Source organism: Prionailurus bengalensis, chromosome E2, assembly GCF_016509475.1.
Source record: "Prionailurus bengalensis isolate Pbe53 chromosome E2, Fcat_Pben_1.1_paternal_pri, whole genome shotgun sequence".
Taxonomy (NCBI): Eukaryota; Metazoa; Chordata; class Mammalia; order Carnivora; family Felidae; genus Prionailurus; species Prionailurus bengalensis.
The window spans coordinates 11,390,147-11,408,843 of NC_057352.1; the positions used below are offsets into that span (position 1 = coordinate 11,390,147).

The 18,697-nt window shown below is 52.2% G+C and overlaps 2 protein-coding genes across 3 annotated transcripts; one reads left to right on the forward strand and one right to left on the reverse strand.

Moving 5' to 3' along the window:
* Positions 1–425: 425 nt before the first annotated feature.
* Positions 426–17,518, forward strand: SNRPD2 (small nuclear ribonucleoprotein D2 polypeptide). Of its 2 annotated transcripts, XM_043600531.1 has the most exons (4): positions 426–441; positions 11,111–11,192; positions 13,397–13,576; positions 17,264–17,518. In XM_043600531.1, coding segments are annotated over exons 2-4 (357 nt in total). In that variant the 5' UTR covers positions 426–441; positions 11,111–11,190; the 3' UTR covers positions 17,439–17,518. The 2 variants fall into 2 exon arrangements, with proteins under 2 accessions (XP_043456466.1, XP_043456465.1); XM_043600530.1 differs by lacking the exon at positions 426–441 and having other exon boundaries at positions 11,092–11,192.
* QPCTL (glutaminyl-peptide cyclotransferase like) lies at positions 1,340–10,737 on the reverse strand. The gene is made up of 7 exons (XM_043600500.1): positions 10,152–10,737; positions 9,513–9,656; positions 8,470–8,751; positions 6,733–6,885; positions 6,547–6,646; positions 5,929–6,045; positions 1,340–2,072 (listed from the first exon to the last, which is right to left on the reverse strand). Exons 1-7 carry the CDS (start codon positions 10,653–10,655, stop codon positions 1,927–1,929), a joined length of 1,446 nt encoding a protein of 481 aa, XP_043456435.1. The 5' UTR covers positions 10,656–10,737; the 3' UTR covers positions 1,340–1,926.
* Positions 17,519–18,697: the final 1,179 nt, after the last annotated feature.

Below are 18,697 nucleotides of genomic sequence, written 5' to 3' on the forward strand. Positions count from 1 at the left end.
CCCCACTAGGAGGTCTTGCAGGAGACGTAGAGAGCCCGGGGTGTGTAACTGAACACACGGCTCCCTGTCTCTAACACCGAGGTGATGGTCTCCCCTCCCTTGGGGATGGCAGTGAGGCTAAGGGGAGATGAAACCCTCTCGAATGCTTGGCACTGTGGGTAACACACAAGAAATGAACAAACAGGAGCCGTGCCTGTGGCTTGAGATCCAGGCCACCTGGCTGTTGATAGAAGACACAGAACTTCCATTTCTAAACTCGACTGGTGCCATGTCCACCTGTAAGAGGCCACCAGTGTCCCCCCCAACCCCGCTCTAACTTGCAGTTAATTATGCGACAGGAGGAGCTACTTTTTGTCAACCATCTGTTGGGCCGGCACAGGTGATTTCTGGGAGATGAGACATGGGGTTAAGAGTGCAGTTGTGGGTGAGAACGTGGGCTCTGTAAACAACGGGGTATCATTCTCAGCCCTAGCCACTTCCTTTGCAAAATGAGAACCGAAATTGTACCTACCTCAGGACTTGGGCGGTGACTCCATGAGCCAACCTGTGTAAAGTGCTCATGGCGCCTGGCACACAGCAGGCGCCAGATGAAGGTCAGCTACTGTGGAAAACCACGAACGAGGACCTATTTCTCCTCTCTCATTTGATATCCTGGGTTTCAGCCTGTGAGTTTTCTGGAGTCTTCTCCAGCCCCGCGCTGGCTCGGAAGGCCAGTGCTCACCTTCACTACGTAACTGCCTGCCGGGACTCCATCAAAGTCACAAAACCAGCAGGCACAGAGCCCGGCAGAGGACTCCCTTTCTAGGCACCCTCCACGTTACGGTTTTCTTTTGAGTAGGTTTGCTAAGCTGTCGGGAACGCACCTTAAGGACAGTGTGTCTCCCCCAGCTTTATGGGGGATGGGAAGGCTTCCTCGGGTGCTCATTGCAAAGTCCCAGCCCCTCTCTGGAGTTCTGATTCAGCAAGTTTGGGTGGTAGTTGGGGCGGGGGGGGAACGGGGGGAACCTGGGATTCTGAATTTTTTAATAAGCACTCCAGTTGAGCATGAATATTAGGTAGGGTTGGGAAATACGTCCTCAACTGGAGTTGCAGTGACCCCCCACCTTCTCACACTCCCACACCCACAACAGAAAGACAAAGGATGGTTTGGTAGGCCTGGTGGGCAGTGAATCAAGGTCCGTCTTATTCCCTCCACGGACACACTCAAACTTGCCAAAACCGAGTGTTTCCCAATGTGACTTCTGAGGTACCCTAGTTCCACGAGCCTTGCAATAAAGGGGTTCCACGCTGAAATAGTTTGGGGGAAACAACACTGCATTCTCTCTTACTCTTGGAAATGTCACATTGTGCAATGAAGAAACTCCTTTAATGTCTCATCCCGCGTCTCTGATCCCCCTTTCTCATGCAACACCTAGTCATGCTAATTCTGCAGAATATGTTCCCCAGAAAAACTGGTTTATTGCCCTTGGGTCTGGCAGACTCGAGTCCCCAAATATCGGCTTCCGTCTCCTCTGTTCCTGTTTACAAGCACGTCCCCTGTCGACCCCCCATGGCAATCCACTGACATCGTAAGAACATAAGCCACGGAGGATTCATTTGGTGGGGTGGTGCTGCTGGTCCAGATGCCTGACCAAGGTCTGCTGACTCCAACCAAACAGCATTTGGTGCCTGTGAACCTTCAAACCAAGTGCTTCAGGACAGGGTCCGAGCTCTCATGCCTTTGGCTCTCGCCCCCACAGTGGCCTTGTCTCTTCCGTGTCTTTGAAGAGTGACAGCTTGAGACCATCAAAGGAAAGAGGATCTTCCGATCATGGCATGAATAGAGCAGAAGAAAGGATCAGGCAGCCTGGCTTGAGCTCTGTTGGCTCCGGGTGCCCTTGGGACGTCCCAGCTGGACACTTCTCCTTCAGAGTCCGCCAAGGGGGGCTAGAGCCCCAGATACTCAGCCAGGAACACGGCGAGGATGCGGCTCAGGTTGTGCACCGTGGGGGGGTGCAGGTTGGCCTCCGAGTCGCCAGGCGTGTGCCAGACAGAGGGGAAGGGCATGGAGATGAGGTGGAGTACTGGGACCCCTGTAGGAGAGAGGGGAGGCTTGGTCAGGCCGACGGCCGACCCAGGAGCCCAGACCCAGGCCCGGGCAAAGTTGCCTCACCCCCACCCAGAAGATACTGAGTCCTGGCCCTTGAAGAACTCTGAATGACGATTTTATGCACGTGAGGGCAACGTGTTCGTTTGAAAAAACACATCTGGTGTATCTATTGTTCTCAGACACACATTAGAGAAACTGAATAGTTAATGGATTAGGCAAAGACCAGAAGAAGGGAAAGAGGGCCTTTGAGTTTCCTTACCAGGTAGACTATTAGGCTGTTTTTCTGTTCTTTATTTATAGCTCGTACCTTTTAAAAAAAAAATTTGTTTAAAGCAATCTCTAGGCACGCCTGGGTGGCTCAGTCGGTTAAGCATCTGACTTCGGCTCGGGTCACAATCTTGAGGTTCGTGGGTTTGAGCCCCACATCGGGCTCTGTGCTGATGGCTCAGAGCCTGGAGCCTGCTTTGGATTCTGTCTCTCTCTTTCTCTGCCCCTCCCTCGCTCACGTTTTGTCTCTGTCTCTCTCTCAAAAATAAATAAATATAAAAAAAAAAATTTTAAAGCAATCTCTAACACCCAGTGTGGGGCTCCAATTCACAACCCCAAGATCAAGAGTCAGATGCTCTATCTACTGAGCTAGTCAGGTGCCCTTAGCTTGTACTTTTATCATACATGTTCTATTCTAGGCCCTACACTGAGGCCATACACATCCCCACACACCATTTTATCCCTGCAATAATCCTTTAGAGTAATCCTATATTTACCCCTATTTCATAGACGAGGACACCCGGGCACAGAGGCAGGCACAATGATTTGCTTAAGCTCCGGCCTCTAGTAAACCTGCACAGCAGTAATTGGAACCCAGGACACCTGTCTCCTAAGTCTGTTTTCCTAATCCCTGCACTGCGATGAGTTCCTGTCCTCAGAGCACTTTCTTCTGTGTTTGTCAATATCTGTCAATATCCAATATCCTCTGTTTGTCAATATCTGTCAATATCCAATATCCTCTGTGTTTGTCAATATCTGTCCCCCCCACCACTAGACAGGACCCAGGCAGATTATTGTCCATCACTGTATCCCTGACACCTGGCCCAGTACTGCAGTGGGAAATAGTCACTGAATGAATCCATAAAGAAGGCTCTGGAGGGGCACCTGCATGGCTCAGTCACTTAAGGGTCTGACTCTTGGTTTTGGCTCAGGTTTGTGAGTTTGAGCCCCGCATCAGGCTCTGTGCTAACAGTGCGGATTTTCTCTCTCTCCCTCTCTCTCTGCCCCTCCCATGCTCGTGCTCTCTCTCTCTCCAAAAGTAAATAAGTAAACTTAAAAAAAAAATCATTAAAACGGACTTCAAGCTGTATCACAAAGCTGGAATCATCAAAACAGTATAATACTAGCACAAAAACAGACACTCAGATCAATGGAACAGATTAGAGAACCCAGAAATGGACCCACAAATGTATGGCCAACTAATCTTTGACAAAGCAGGAAATATCCAGTGGAATAAAGACAGTCTCTTCAGCAAATGGTGTTGGGAAAACTGGACAGCGACATGCAGAAGAATGAACCTGGACCACTTTCTTACACCAGACACAAAAATAAACTCAAAATGGATGAAAGACCTAAATGTAAGACAGGAAGCCATCAAAATCCTCGAGGAGAAAGCAGGCAAAACCCTCTTTGACCTTGGCCGCAGCAACTTCTTACTCAACACTCTGGAGGCAAGGGAAACCAAAGCGAAAATGAACTATTGGGGCCTCATCAAAATAAAAAGCTTCTGCACAGCGAAGGAAACAATCAGCAAAACTAAAAGGCAGCTGACGGAATGGGAGAAGATATTTGCAAATGGCATGTCAGATAAAGAACTCATCAAACTCAACACCCCAAAAACAAATAATCCAGTGAAGAAATGGGCAAAAGACATGAATAGACACTTCTCCAAGGAAGACATCCAGACGGCCAACCGACACACGAAAAAATGCTCCACATCACTCATCATCAGGGAAAGACAAGTCAAAACCACAATAAGATACCACCTCACACCTGTCACAATGGCTAACATTAACAACTCAGGCAACCACAGATGTTGGCGAGGATGCGGAGAAAGAGGATCTCTTTTGCATTGTTGGTGGGAAGGCAAACTGGTGCAGCCACTCTGGAAAACAGTATGGAGGTTCCTCAAAAAACTAAAAATAGAACTATCCTCCGACCCAGCAATTGCACGACTAGGCATTTATCCAAGGGATACATACAGGTGTGCTGTTTCGAAGGGACACATGCATGCCAATGGTTATAGCAGCACTATCAACAATAGCCAAAGTATAGAAAGAGCCCAAATGTCCATCGACAGATGAATGGATAAAGAAGATGTGGTATATCGATACAATGGAGTATTACTCGGCAATCAAAAAGAATGAAATCTTGCCATTTGCAACTACGTGGATGGAACTGGAGGGTATCATGCTAAGCGAAATTAGTCAGAGAAAGACAAATATCATATGACTTCACTTCTATGAGGACTTCAAGATATACAACAGATGAACCTAAGGGAAGGAAAACAAAAATAATCTAAAAACAGGAAAGGGGACAAAACATAAGAGACTCTTAAATATGGACAACAAACAGAGGGTTACTGGAGGGGTTGTGGGAGGCAGGATGGGCTAAATGGGGAAGGGGCATTAAGGAATCTACTCCTGAAATCATTGTTGCACTATATGATAACCAACTCGAATGTAAATTAAAAAAATAAATACATAAAATAAATAAAAATGAAAAAAAAAGGTGCCCTAGAATCAGAAAAAAAAGATTTAAAAAAAAGGCACTGTAAGGAATGCATATTTTTTCAATGAGTAAATTATAGAGCAAAAATTTAAAAAGCAGTTGTTGATACTCACTATACGCCAAGCACTGCATACGAAGGCATTTTATATACCTACTCTTGTTCAATCCTCCCTACCCTGTGAGTATGAATATACACATACAGGTGTGTTTGGATGTATATGTCTCTTCGTTTTCTAGAAGAAACATAGGCAAGAGGCTCAGAGAGGCTGGGTAATCCGCCTCGGGTCAACCCATGGGAAGTGGCAGAACCCAAGCCTGTCCGGTTCTAAAAACCTAGGTTCTGGGGCGCCTGGGTGGCGCAGTCGGTGAAGCGTCCGCCTTCAGCCAGGTCACGATCTCGCGGTCCGGGAGTTCGAGCCCCGCGTCGGGCTCTGGGCTGATGGCTCAGAGCCTGGAGCCTGTTTCCGATTCTGTGTCTCCCTCTCTCTCTGCCCCTCCCCCGTTCATGCTCTGTCTCTCTCTGTCCCAAAAAAATAAATAAACGTTGAAAAAAAAATAAAAATAAAAACCTAGGTTCTGAACCCCTCTAGCAGATGTCTGCAGCCCTGGCGGTGCCTCAGGATCATCTGGGACTCTTGCAGAAATAATTCAGAGACCCGAGACTGTGGTTCAGTAGGCCAGAAATGAATGCAACTGGGCATTTCTCGGAGTTCCTTGGGTGATTCTGCTGGGCTGTCAGGGCCTGGAAAGACAGGCTTGGGCTGGAATCCACAATCACTGAGGCGCCAACAAGAGTAGCTAACATTTTCTTGAACGCTTATTATGTGCCATCACCATGCAAGGAGCATCTTTACACGTATTAGCTCAGTCGGTTCCCTCCACAGCTCTGAGACAGGGGTTGCTAGTGACCCCATTTTACAGATGAGAAAGTCGAGGCACGAAGATGTTAAACAACTTGCCACCAGTCCCCAGCCCTGGGAGTGGGCCAGGGCCAGGTCCCATCTGTGCTTTCCTTGGACCCCCGCCCCTCCCCAGCCCTCACTCCTCCCTACAGCACCTACCTCTGCGGAGGAAGGGGATGTGGTCATCTTCCACAGAGCCAGGGGGCTCCCCGGGCTGGAAGTACATCACCTCCTGGGGATGAGACTGCAGCAGGTTCAAGCGGTGCAGACGCTTCTCTGGAGGTGGTGGCATTAGAGAGTAAGAGCCAGCCCCTCAGGGTCAGAGGTTCTGCTCACAAATCAGAGCAGGGCGGGAGGCCTGGGCAAAGCACTGATCATCCCGACAAGAATGTAGTTACCCCTTCCTGAAGGCTCACTGTGTACCCGGTCTATTTATTCCCTCTGAGCCTCAGAGGCAGATACCCCTCCTATTGTCAGTTTTGTGCCCATTTCACAGATAGGAAATTGAGGCTCAGAGAGACGAAGCCGTTTGCCCAGGTTCACACAGCCTGTAAGAGGCAGAACCAGAATTCAAACCTGGGGCTATTTGACCCCAGGGCCCCTGTTTGTAGTCACTGCACTTGATTGCTGTGGGATCTTTGTGTGTTTCTGCCCTAGTGCCTTAGAGGCTAGGGAGGTAGAGGGCAGGCTGGATGACCCCTTAGAGACAGGTGCCTGACTCGGCTGGCCGTCCCTCCCACATCCCAGGCTGGCGCCTGCCTCCGCCTACATCCTTACCTATGCTCCTCAGCCGATGGAACCAGCGGGCCGTGTGAGGAAAGTGACTGTAGAAATTTGGATTGGGGGCGCCCAGGAGATCAAGAAGCACGAAGAGCTCCTAGAGAGAGAGGCCAGGTGGGATGTGGCCAACCTTGCACGGCCCTCTCCCTCCCTCGCCGGAACCCAGTGGGGCCCTGGTCTTACGATAGCCTGGATCCTGGTGGGGCCTGGGCTGTGGGGTGCAGACTCCATGAGCTGGGCCAGGTGCCGGGAGCCATAAAGGGAGTCCTTGGGTCCCCACTCCTTCAGTGCCTCCTCGCCATCCAAAAAGAGCATCTGCAGAGTCACCGGGGCTTCCTGTGGGAGCTGGTGGTCAGGGTCTGGACCCATCCACATTCCCTGCCCTCTTGCACAGCTGAGCAGGGAAAACTAGGTCTCCTCCCTCATAGAAGGCGGTGGCCGGAAGTACAGACTCTGAGCCAGACTGCCTGGGTTCAAATCCTGGCTCGGCCACTTCGTAGCTGAGCAGTTATGGGTAAGTGACTTCTCACAGCATCAGATGTCAAAATGGGGTTAATAACAAGTCTCATCACACAGTAGGATTCAAATTCGGGTCCTGGCGTAGTGTCTGGCATATAGTAACTAAAAAGGGTCAGCTCTGATTGTCAGTGTTATTTCTTAGGCTCATTTACCAAAAGAGACCCACACGCGAGTAAGTGTGCAAACAGTGAAATACACTTGGGACAAACGCTTCCAAGAATTACAGCATTCTCGGGGCACCTGGGTGGCTCAGTCGGACTTCGGCTCAGGTCATGATCTCACGGTTCGTGGGTTCGAGCCCCGCGTCAGGCTCTGCACTGACAGCTCGGAGCCTGGAGCCTGCTTCGCATTCTGTGTCTCCCTCTCTCTTGCCCTTCCCCTGCTCACACTCTATCTTTCTCTCAAAAATAAATAAACATTAAAAAAAGAAGAACTATAGGGTTCTAAAAGAGCATAGGAAGGGAGTCGGGGATAAACTAGCCTGGGAAGCACGTCGGGTCTCCTGGGAAGAGACATTTGCACCGAGATGAGTGGGAGCTGGCCTGGCAGAATGGAGCAGAGGAAAGAGTATCCCCAGGCAAGGAAGCAACATGGATGAGGGCTGGGGCCAGAGCCAGAGAGCTTGGTGAAAAGGCCTGGGGGGGATTAGCAAGAGCCTTGTTACAAGGATCTTGGGCCTTGTTACAAGGGGTTGAGCCAAGGAAGGGGTCTGAGCAGGGGAGGAGCATGAGGAGATTCGTGGTTTCATTCATTTATTCATCCCACACATTTCCACCGACATCCTAATTTACGCCGGGTAATCATCTGGGTGCAGGGAATACAGCAGAAAACCAAGGCAGCCAAATCCCTGCCTGTGTGGAGCTTATTCTAGTTGGGGAGACAGACAGACAAAGCGCCATAAAGCCTGGGATGGTGACGGGGGGCGGGGGGGCTCTTTCAGGGTGGTTGGGAAACCATCTCAGAGGGGGTGACATTGGAGGACACTTGGAGGAAAGGCAGGAGCCAGCCGGGAAGGTATCTGTGAAAAGCACATTCTAGGCAGAGCAAAGAGCAAGTGCAAACGCCCTCAGATGGGAGGGACTCTGGGAACTCTCCAGAATCTGAGGAACAGGGAGGAGGTGGGTGGCTAGAGCACAGTGGGGAGGGACAGGGGTGAGAGATGGGAATGGAGAGGTGACAGGGCACACCTCATGGGCCTCTGTAAGGACTCTGGCTCAGGCTTGCCATGAGGTGGGAGCCCTGGGGAGGGTTTCGGGCAGAGGAGGGACAGGATCTGACATTCAGGGGGTGAAAAGATCCCTGTGGCTATGTGTGTGGAGTGGAAGCAGGAAGACAAGTCCAGGCAGGGGAGGCTGGTGGCTTGGACCAGGGTAGAGGCAGCCCGGGCCCCCCACTCCTCACCTGCTCCTTGGCTCTACTCAACTCCCTGTCCAGGGCCTGGGCCAGCTCCAGCAGCAGGGCGCAAGGCACGGCCGAATCCGTGGCCCCCACAAAGGGAGCCGACCCAGATGGGAAGAGCTTGGAGTCGTAATGGCAGGCAAGGGTGAGGTGACGGGCAGCCCCTGGGTCCAGCGTGGCCACCACGTTGCCAAAGTCCAGTGGCCCCAGGGGTGTCGAGGCCGTGAAGGGGTCCAGTTCCACATGCCAGCCTGCCGTCAGGGTCCGTAGGGTAGTCTCCAGGAACTAGTGGCAGGAGAGAGGTGGGAGGGTGGGTGGGGACTGGGGAGGAGGTCGGGAGAAGGGCCATGTGACCTGAGCCATGCAGAGCGCTTGGGCTGACTCATGATCCCCACTTCTGTTTAAGTCATTCCCTTGACACACTTTTGCTGAGTCCCTACTGAGTGTGTGTAGTGACCCTGCCTCTTCAAGACTAATCCCAGCTCACTCTTCCAATAGCACTCACTGCGTGCCACGCCTCATTCTAGGAGCCTTATGGGGATAGGACTGTCGGTGGCTCGCTCCATTTCATAGATGAGGAAACTAAGGCACAGAGAGGTTAAGACACTAGTCCAAGGTCACACTCCAAGTGGCTGAGGTCGGATACGAACTCAAGGAGTAGGGATTCAAACGCATCTGGAGGCCCCAAAGGGAGGCAATACAAAGATGTTGTTGTGCCAGCTCTGGAGCCAACCTGAAACTTGGTATATCATTTATGAGCTGGGCAAAATGCTTAACTGCTCTGGGCCTCGGTTTCCCCATTTGCATAGTGAGGATCACATTGTTACGCACCTCATGAAACAGTTGTCTAGCACATAGTAAGCTCTGGGGAGCAGTACAGAAGGCAGTACAGCCTGGTGGTTACTAAAGTGGGACTCTAGATTCAGATTATCCCCAGTCAGAGCCCCAGCTCTGCGTCTTAGTTGCTCGAGGGATCTTGGGCAGAATGCCTAGTTCTTATTCCCTGGCAGGCTGCCAGGTCAGGGCTTGGAGGTGGGGCCCCTTACCTTTCTGACTTGGAGATTGCCGGGGCTGCCCGGGGTCCGCACAACCAGCAGGGGGCGCAGGTAAGTGTTCCAGAGACGGTGTGGGTCCAGTTGCCCCACCACCCTCCGCAGCCGGGCTTCAGGGAGGCTTCCGATCAACCGGCCCTTGGGAGGGGGGGTAAGATAGGGAAGAGAAGTGCAGAGCATGAGAACAACCCCCATACCGACCCTACCCCGGAGGCCACCTCCCCTAAGAACCCCGGTTCTTCCTAATTCGGGCCTCCAGCATCGGAGGTTTCCAGGATAAATCCTAGGTAGACTCAGAAAAGGTCCCTCTAAAATCATCCGGTCCCTCTAAATCCATCAGATTGCCCACCCCAATCCTGACTGGGAAATCGAGGCCGAGAGAGGGGAAAGGACTCTTCCAAATGGCTGACTTTCAGATTGGAACCCAGAACTCCCAGTCTTACTACTTCCAGACTCTTCCTCTGAGGGAGAACCACCTATTACAGAACAAGCCCGATAGCAACGGGCATGCGCTCTATTTGACGGAGACCGCAGCACCTGCGGCTGCCGCCGTACGATACAGACACGTCCACCTGAGACCTCAGGGAAGCGCAGGCGGGGTTAAGGGGTACCCGTGTCCCTGGCCAGCCTCACCCGCAGCTCCCGGCCCCGCGGCAGCTCCTCAGTCTGGCGGTGCCAGCCGCTCCAGATGGTGTAGAACGCCGAGGCCACGGCCAGGGACAGCAGAAGCAGAGGCAAGAAGTGCGCCCGCGGTAGCAGGCGGCGCTTGGGCGGTGAGGGTGGCTCCAAGAGGCCACGTTCCCCCAGCCGTAGCCGGGGCCGCCCGCGGCCCCCGGAAGGCATGGCAGCTTCGCCCTGAAACCGGTCCGGGACCGCGGATAGTTTAGGCCCAGCCAAATCCCACCCCATGGAATCACCCGACCAATGAACAAGAAGAGCGACTACACCATCCCACCCTTTCTCTACGGGTGAAGCCAATGCGGACTCTCGTTCTGAAAGCACGCCTTCCTGTCTCCCTAGGGCTTTGGGGGTTGGTCCCCTGAGGGTTGCACAACCCAAAAGGGAGCGCGAAAGGCATAGGCTCCACCTCAGCGGAAGAAGGGAAACCAATGAGAAATGTTTGATCATGGAAAACATTCGACCTAGGCGCAGGTCCACGCCCCTCGTGTATGAAGGCAAAGGATTGGTTACTCGGAGTCGGAAAGCTCAATAGACCCGAAAAGGACCGTCCCTAATGGAAAAGGGGCGGTGTCCATCCCTGAAAGCGAGGAGCCGATTGGCTTCGCGCAGGCCGCGCCCCCGGAGGCAGGGCCGGCGGGCATTTGGAATGGCGTGTCCTTTCCCTCCTTCAGCCTGTGCCACTCTACAACGAAGTGATTTGAGTCGGCCCCGTTTCTTCTCTCCATTCTCGTGAATATCTGCCCCGTACGGTCCTAAAAGACCTGGAACCACTACGCGAGGCTTCTACTCCACCTCCGCGCAGGCCTGGCGCGGATCGCTATGGCAACAGGCCACGCCCCCACCCTCACCCCCCCCCGCCCCTGGTTGCGATTGCGCAGGCGCCAACGGAAGTGGACCAAGGGAAACGGAAGTCCCTTCTGTAGCTCTAGTTTCAGAGGCGGGAGCAACGCGGACGAGACGGCGCTGAACTGAGAGCGCAGCCACTACCACCATGTGAGGCCGGGCTAGGCTTTGGCGGCGGGAGTGGGGTTGAGGGCGTAAATGTGGCCGCTTATCAGTGATGGGTAGAGGCGGGACGGAGGCAGATTTTAGGGGTAAAGTACTCACCTTTCCACCGATGAGATTGAGGGCGGGCGTGGGGCCCTTGATGGATCCTAAGTTCGGGAGAGAAGGCAGCTTTGTCAGATAATAGGCTGGGAGCTTTCCCAGAGAATTAATCTTATTGAAATGGATTTTAAGGGGAAGAACCTGCGAAAGGGGAGTGCGGAGTTTTAGAAATAACGGTTTGTGGGGCGCCTGGGTGGCGCAGTCGGTTAAGCGTCCGACTTCAGCCAGGTCACGATCTCGCGGCCCGTGAGTTCGAGCCCCGCGTCAGGCTCTGGGCTGACGGCTCGGAGCCTGGAGCCTGTTTCCGATTCTGTGTCTCCCTCTCTCTCTCTGCCCCTCCCCCGTTCATGCTCTGTCTCTCTCTGTTCCAAAAATAAATAAACGTTGAAAAAAAACAAATTAAAAAAAATTAAAAAAAAAATAACGGTTTGAGGCATGGGACTTAGGCGGACAACTAGAGCTGGAAACGGTTGGCTTTTCACCTATTTCGTGACTTTTTCGACTAACGAGTCGCCGTAATGATTTCACTTGTTTATTTATTCATTCGTCAATTCTTTTTTTTTTTTTTAATTTTTTTCAACGTTTATTTATTTTTGGGACAGAGAGAGACAGAGCATGAAAAGGGGAGGGGCAGAGAGAGGGAGACACAGGATCGGAAACAGGCTCCAGGCTCCGAGCCATCCGCCCAGAGCCCGACGCGGGGCTCGAACTCACGGACCGCGAGATCGTGACCTGGCTGAAGTCGGATGCTTAACCGACTGCGCCACCCAGGCGCCCCTCATTCGTCAATTCTTGAGTGCTCATGTATCAGACACTGCTTTAGACACGTGGGATAGATATACCAATGAATAGCACTCCCCACCCCGCAAGGGGAAAAAAAAAAAAAAAAAACAACCTGCTGCGGCTTATGGGGTGGGCAGAGGCAGGCAATAAATACACTGATAATAAACATGTAAAGCATATGGCATGTTAGGTGACCAGAGCTGTGAGTAAAGAAACAATAGAGCAGGGTAAAAAGCATGGGGAATGCCAGTTTTGAGAGAGATTAACTTAATAATAAGTGCAGAAGGACACATTGAGAGGGCAACACTTGAGCAAAGACCTGAAGACAGAACCACAGAGATAACCTGGGGAGGTATCCAGGCTGACGGAAAGCAAATGGAGAGGCCAAAGGTGAAAGTTTGCCTAATACCTTAAAGGACCACCTAGGAGGCCCCTGGTTGGAACAGAGGTATGGGGGGAGATGCAGGACATTGTAAAAAAAAAACAAAAAAAACAGTTGGATTTTAGTTTTTACAGAGATGGGAGCCATGGGAGGGTTTTGAAGAGTGCGATGATATAACTTAGGTTTTGATACAACATCCGGGACTACTCTGGAGAACAGACTGTCCAGGAGCATGGGTGGAAGCAGAGAGACAAGTAAGGCTCTGAGGAGCGAGATGGCGGAGGTTTAGGCCATGGTTAGAAATGGTGACATTCTGGATGTATTTTATTTTATTTTATTTTATTTATTTATTTTTTAATTTTTTTTTCAACGTTTATTTATTTTTGGGACAGAGAGAGACAGAGCATGAACGGGGGAGGGGCAGAGAGAGAGGGAGACACAGAATCGGAAACAGGCTCCAGGCTCCGAGCCATCAGCCCAGAGCCTGACGCGGGGCTCGAACTCCCGGACCGCGAGATCGTGACCTGGCTGAAGTCGGACGCTTAACCGACTGCGCCACCCAGGCGCCCCACTGGATGTATTTTAGAAGCAGATGGCAGGGTTTGCCGACAGATTGAATGGCGGATGTGAGAGAGAAGAGTCAAGTTGATACCAGAGTTTTTGCTCAAGGAACTAGAAGGATGGAGACAGGGAAGGCTCTGGATAGAGTAAGTGGGGGCGATTGGGAGATCTGGAGCTCACCGACGATGCGTAAGGTTGGAAATGTCTATTAAGCATCTGAGCTGTGATGCCAAGCGAGAGGGGCTGAGCAGGAGGGTGGGCGTGTTAGGGGAAGGTTGAGGAGACGCTGAGTGCAAGGCCATGTGACCACCCATGCTCCAGCTCTGGGCCCTCTCACCTACCGCTTCCATGCTTGCCCCCTCAGGAGCCTCCTCAACAAGCCCAAGAGTGAGATGACCCCCGAGGAGCTGCAGAAGCGGGAGGAGGAAGAGTTTAACACGGGTCCGCTCTCTGTGCTCACGCAGTCGGTCAAGAACAACACCCAAGTGCTCATCAACTGCCGCAACAACAAGAAGCTCCTGGGCCGCGTGAAGGCCTTCGATAGGTGAGCGCCTGGCTCTGGGAAGGTGTTCCGTCCAGGCCTGCAGGGGCGGCCCCAGCTCCAGTAGGAGGAGCCCAGACACAAGGTTTTCAGAGTCCTGGGGCATAAGCTTCTTCAGACCTCGAGGTGTGCAGTACAGTAGTTAACGGGCATGTACTTGGGAGCCGGTCTTCCTGGGTTCGCGTCCCAGCTCTGCCTCTTAGCAGCCGCGACACCTTCGGCAACTCACTTTCTCTCTTCCGTACAGTGGCAGTAATTCTGGTGGTTGCAAAGATTCCGTGACTTGATACACGCGGCATCTAATCAAGTCATTAGAAGTACAGCATCTGGTGGGGCGCCTGGGTGGCTCAGTCAGTTGAGCCTCCGACTTCGGCTCAGGTCATGATCTCACGGTTCGTGAGTTCGAGCCCCGCATCGGGCTCTGTGCTGACAGCTCAGAGCCCGGAGCCTGCTTCTAATACTGCGTTTCCCGCACCCACTGGTGCTCTGTCTCTGTCTCTCTCTCTCTCAAAAATAAATACACATTTAAAAAAAAATTAAAAGAAGGACAGCATCTGGCACACAGGAAGCTCTCAATCAGTGTTTGCGGCTGTAACATAGAATGTCTAACATCAAGTACCCATGCTTGGGACTTTTTTAGGCTCCAGAGACACAGCAGCGACTAAAGCAAAGTACAGGATAGCCCCTGTACTCAGGAGAGCTTGTGCTGTAGGTAGGGAAGCTGACGGCAAGCACATGAATAAGGTGCCATGAGAAAAATAAAGCCAGGTACGAGTATGGAATGCTGGGAAGGGGGTGCCATCTTAGATGGTGACGTGAGAGGCCCCATAGGAAGAGGCAGTGGTGAACACCCGAGTAAAATAAAGGAACAAGCTAGGATCTGAGAGTTTCAGCCAGAGGGAACAGCAAGTGATTTTTTCCCTCTCTGAGCCTCAGTTTCTTCTCCAGGAGGTTGAGACCGAGACCAGGAAGTGCCGAGCCCAAGGAGGCAGGTAGACCTGGCCTTGAACACAGGCTCTGCCACTTCTAAAATGTCATCCCACTGTGTGCAGTGTCCTGCTCTGGAAGCCGGAGATGACACTCGTGTTTACCTCCCGGGGGCAAGCTGCCGTGAGGATTGCTGGGTCAGTGCTCGGAAAGTGCTCAGAAGAGGCCGGGGTGCTTGATAAGCACTCAGTAGGTGGTGGTTCGTTTCTATGTAGGATATATATTTTATTACATATGTTTTTTATGTATGATATAGATCAGCCTCCCACCCTAGTATGTATCCTGCCACATGTGACTCACACACACACACACACACACACACACACCCGGGGGCTCCTTCGTGGTGTTTGCCGACAGCTTTATTGAGGTCTCGTTGGCATGTCGTCGCTATCGTGAATTTAGTTGTTTTTAAGATAGAATCTTCCACGTGCTCTTCTGCGTCTTGTTTTTCACACATATCCGTGGTCTGAGAACATCACTGCAGGTCAGCGAAGGCATTCTTTTTTTTTTTTTTTTTTAATGTTTATTTATTTTTGAGAGAGAGAGAGAGAGTGTGAGCAGGGGAGCAGCAGAGAGAGAGGGAGACAAAGAATCGGAAGGCTGCCTTCCCCAGGAAGCCCTCCATGGCAAATTCCTCGGGTCTCCTTACGTGTTCTCATGCAGACAGACAGAGGAGGGTGCTTTTTCTTTATTTTTAAATCACTGCTGGAGCACCTGGGTGGCTCAGTCGGTTAAGCCTCTGACTCCTGATTTCGGCTCAGGTCATGATCTCGCGGTCCGTGGGATCGAGCCCCGTGTCGGGCTGTGCGCTGACAATGCGGAGCCTGCTTGGGATTCTCTCTCTGTCTTTCTCTCTCTCTCTGCCCCTCTTGCATGCCCCTCCCCTTCAAAAAAAAAATAAACAAACTTTAAAAAATAAATCCGTGCCAATGGGCTACCACGCCGTTTTAGACCTCGGCGTTTTCACTTAACGGTGCATCTCAGGAATGTTTCCATATTGGTACACTACTTTTTTTTTTTTTTTTTTTTTTCCCAAGTGGTAATGTGTTCACATCATTCCAAAAACAGTAATAGCACTCCAGTGGCAAGTTTCCATCTAGCTTGTCCCCAGTCCACCTAGGTCACCTTACTGCTCCCAGTCTCTGAGCGTCTTCCAGGATTCTGCATTGTACAATGCCAAGCGGGTGGTATATATGCTTCTCCTGCCCTCTTTCTTCCCTTCAGAAGATCACTTTCCATGCACACTTGGCCTTTTTCACTCAGCAGTCCCTCCTGGATATGACTCTATAGCAAGGCACAGAGTTTCTCTGCTCTTTTTTTTTTTTTTTTTTTAATTAATTAACGTTTATTTATTTTTGAGAGAGAGAGAGCGGGTGTGTGCAAGCAGGGGTGGGGCAGAGAGAGAGGGAGACACAGAATCCAGAGCAGGATCCAGGCTCCAAGCTGTCAGCACAGAGCCTGACGCGGGGCTCAAACTCATGGACCAAGAGATCGTGACCTGAACCGAAGTCAGACTCAACCAACTGAGCCACCCAGGTGCCCCTTTAATTTTTTTTTTTTTTTAATGTTTATTTTTGAGAGAGAGAGGAGATAGAGTATGAGCAGGGGAGCGGCAGAGACAGAGGGAGACACAGAATTGGAAGCAGGCTCCGGGCCCCGAGGTGTCAGCACAGAGCCCGATGTGGGGCTCGAACTCACGAACCGTGAGATCATGACCCGAGCCGTAGTCGGCCGCTTACCCCACTGAGCCACCCAGGCGCCCCTGCTTCCCCACTCTTCTTAACGATTTTCTTTTCTTGTTAGCACTTGGTCACATTTCCTCATATCCTTCTATCCCTTCACCCGGCTTGAATTGTTCTTCTTAGCAGTTAACATAACCTGAGAGCACATCCGGTCCCTTTGTTTACTCGCTTGGCATCCTTCTGCCCTCACTGGGACACAGGCCCCGTCAGGGTGGGGATATCCTCTGTTTCATTCACTGCCATGTTCATGGCAAGTGTTTGTTGAGGGAGCTAATCCAAACCGTCCTCACCCGTGTCCCCCCGGCACCCTGAGCAGGACTACAGTGGAGGCGTCATGTACACCATAGGCCCCTGCGGCCTCTGTTTCTCTAAAGAGAAGCAGCATCCCTGCTGGTGCCTTTAGACGCACTTGGAGTTCAGAAAGAAACACAGGCAAACCCATTTTGCTTGCCTTTATCCTGGGCCAGTCCCTTATCGTAAGTCTTGACAAGAATAAGAATACTGTATTGATTTTTTTAAAAAATTATTTATAGAAAGAGAGAGGGGAGGGGCAGAGAGAGAGAGAGAGAGAGAATATCCCAAGCAGGCTCCACGTTCAGCACAGAGCCCGATGCGGGACTTGATCCCATGACCCGGGGATCATGACATGAGCCGAAATCAAGAGGAGGGCGCTGAACTGACTGAGCCACCACCCAGGAGCCCTCTGTATTGATTCATTTCATCGAGATGCCGTACGAGGGAGGTGTTGCAAATGGCTCCATTTTAGGGAGGAGGACACTGAGGCACGGAGGGGTGAAGTTCATTGCCCAAGCCTCAACCTGAGGACTTGTAGAGGTGGCGTGGGAGCCCCAGCTCTCCTGGCCCCTGGCCCGCACCTTCTCCCATGCTGCGCTGCTGGAAGAGGGTGGGCGGAAGGCTCCCGCCTCACTCCTGGTGCCTCCCCACCCCCTGCCCCCACCAGGCACTGCAACATGGTGCTGGAGAATGTGAAGGAGATGTGGACCGAGGTCCCCAAGAGCGGCAAGGGCAAGAAGAAGTCCAAGCCAGTCAACAAGGACCGCTACATCTCCAAGATGTTCCTGCGCGGGGACTCCGTCATCGTGGTCCTGCGGAACCCGCTCATCGCCGGCAAGTAGGGGCCTCGTCCCCGCTGTCATCCTGCGAAGACCTGCCCTCTGTAACGGGAATAATAAAGTCCTGTGTTTTTTCTTAGTGACATCTGTCTGTTCCCAGAGCCTTGTGAGCGGGGCAGCTGAGCGTGGGGCCGGGCGCTGGAATCGGGACCTCTCTGAGCAGGTGAAGAGGTCGTCTCTGCCCCTTCCAGGCCTCACTTTTCCCGTCTGTGAAACGAACAGGTTGGATACAGAGAGCTCGTTTTTCTGTCTTCATCTTTTCTAGCTGCTTCTTGTCACCGCATCTGGCTCTTCGCTTCCTCTACCCCTCTCTCAGTAAGTTGGGGTCTAACTCAGGATTTCTTTCAGTCTTTTTTTCCATTTGTTCAGTCAGGAAACAGTCCCCCAAGTGCCTCCCCTGTGCCAGGCCTGTGTTGCCATGCTGGGGACCCAGCAGTACCCAGGAGAGCCCCGACCTGCCCTCCCCGAGGGGAGGAGAAGGTACCGTTGTAGCAGTCGGTACCCAAATATTGAAAGCGACCGCAGCTGACACCTGCCAAACTGTTAGGGTGCCAGGCCCCAGCCCCTGTGCCGCTCAGCCTTCCTGTCCACCGCTGTGAGCAGGCGCTATTAATTCTGAACTCCGTTTCCAGAGGAGGGACCTGAGAGGTACAGAGAGGTGAGCACTTCCCCGGAGGTACCCAGCCGGGAAGCTGGGAAGCTGTCATTGAGACCCACCCTGCTCCAGAGCCCGGGGCTCAACCCTGAGCTCTGCTGCCCTCGAATTACAACTTAATTGCCCTCGGGTGAAATTCTCTGACAAACCTAGGGCGGTAGAGGTGGGAAGGCAGGGTGGGAGGCTCACTTATTGTGGGGAGGGGGATAAGGAAGATCCCTGTCTTGCGGTGATGCGCACACGTTGTGCTCTCCCCCACCCGTGTCTCTGTTCTGTCTCTGCCTGCGTCTTTCACTCCGTTCTCCAGATGGGGCCAAACGCTCGGTCGGTCAGGAGCTGGCAGGCCTCGGGTCAGGATGAGGACAAAATGAGATGTCTGATGCCCTGAGCTGTGGAAGGCACATCCTGAGTTATTCCAGGAGTCCATTAGTGACAGCGAGGGACCCCGTAACAGGAGAAGGCATGACACAAAGCGACGGCTGTAAGGTTACAAAGGTGCACGTTTACTGAGTGGTCCACATCTAATTGGAACACTCGTCTGGTGAGTAGATACTAGAGCCATCCCATTTTATAGATGAGACAGCTGAGGCCCAGAGAGGGTAAGTGA

Bases quoted from the DNA above. Each gene is read 5' to 3' on its own strand.
- QPCTL (XM_043600500.1), bottom strand. From the start codon at position 10,655: ATGTTTTCCATGATCAAACATTTCTCATTGGTTTCCCTTCTTCCGCTG. The intron at 8,752-9,512 runs GTAAGGGGCCCC...TCCTGCCACTAG, and splicing joins GCAATCTCCAAGTCAGAAAG to TTCCTGGAGACTACCCTACG. The intron at 6,886-8,469 runs GTGAGGAGTGGG...CAGCTCCCACAG, and splicing joins TGAGTAGAGCCAAGGAGCAG to GAAGCCCCGGTGACTCTGCA.
- SNRPD2 (XM_043600531.1), top strand. The intron at 13,577-17,263 runs GTGAGCGCCTGG...TGCCCCCACCAG, and splicing joins CGCGTGAAGGCCTTCGATAG to GCACTGCAACATGGTGCTGG.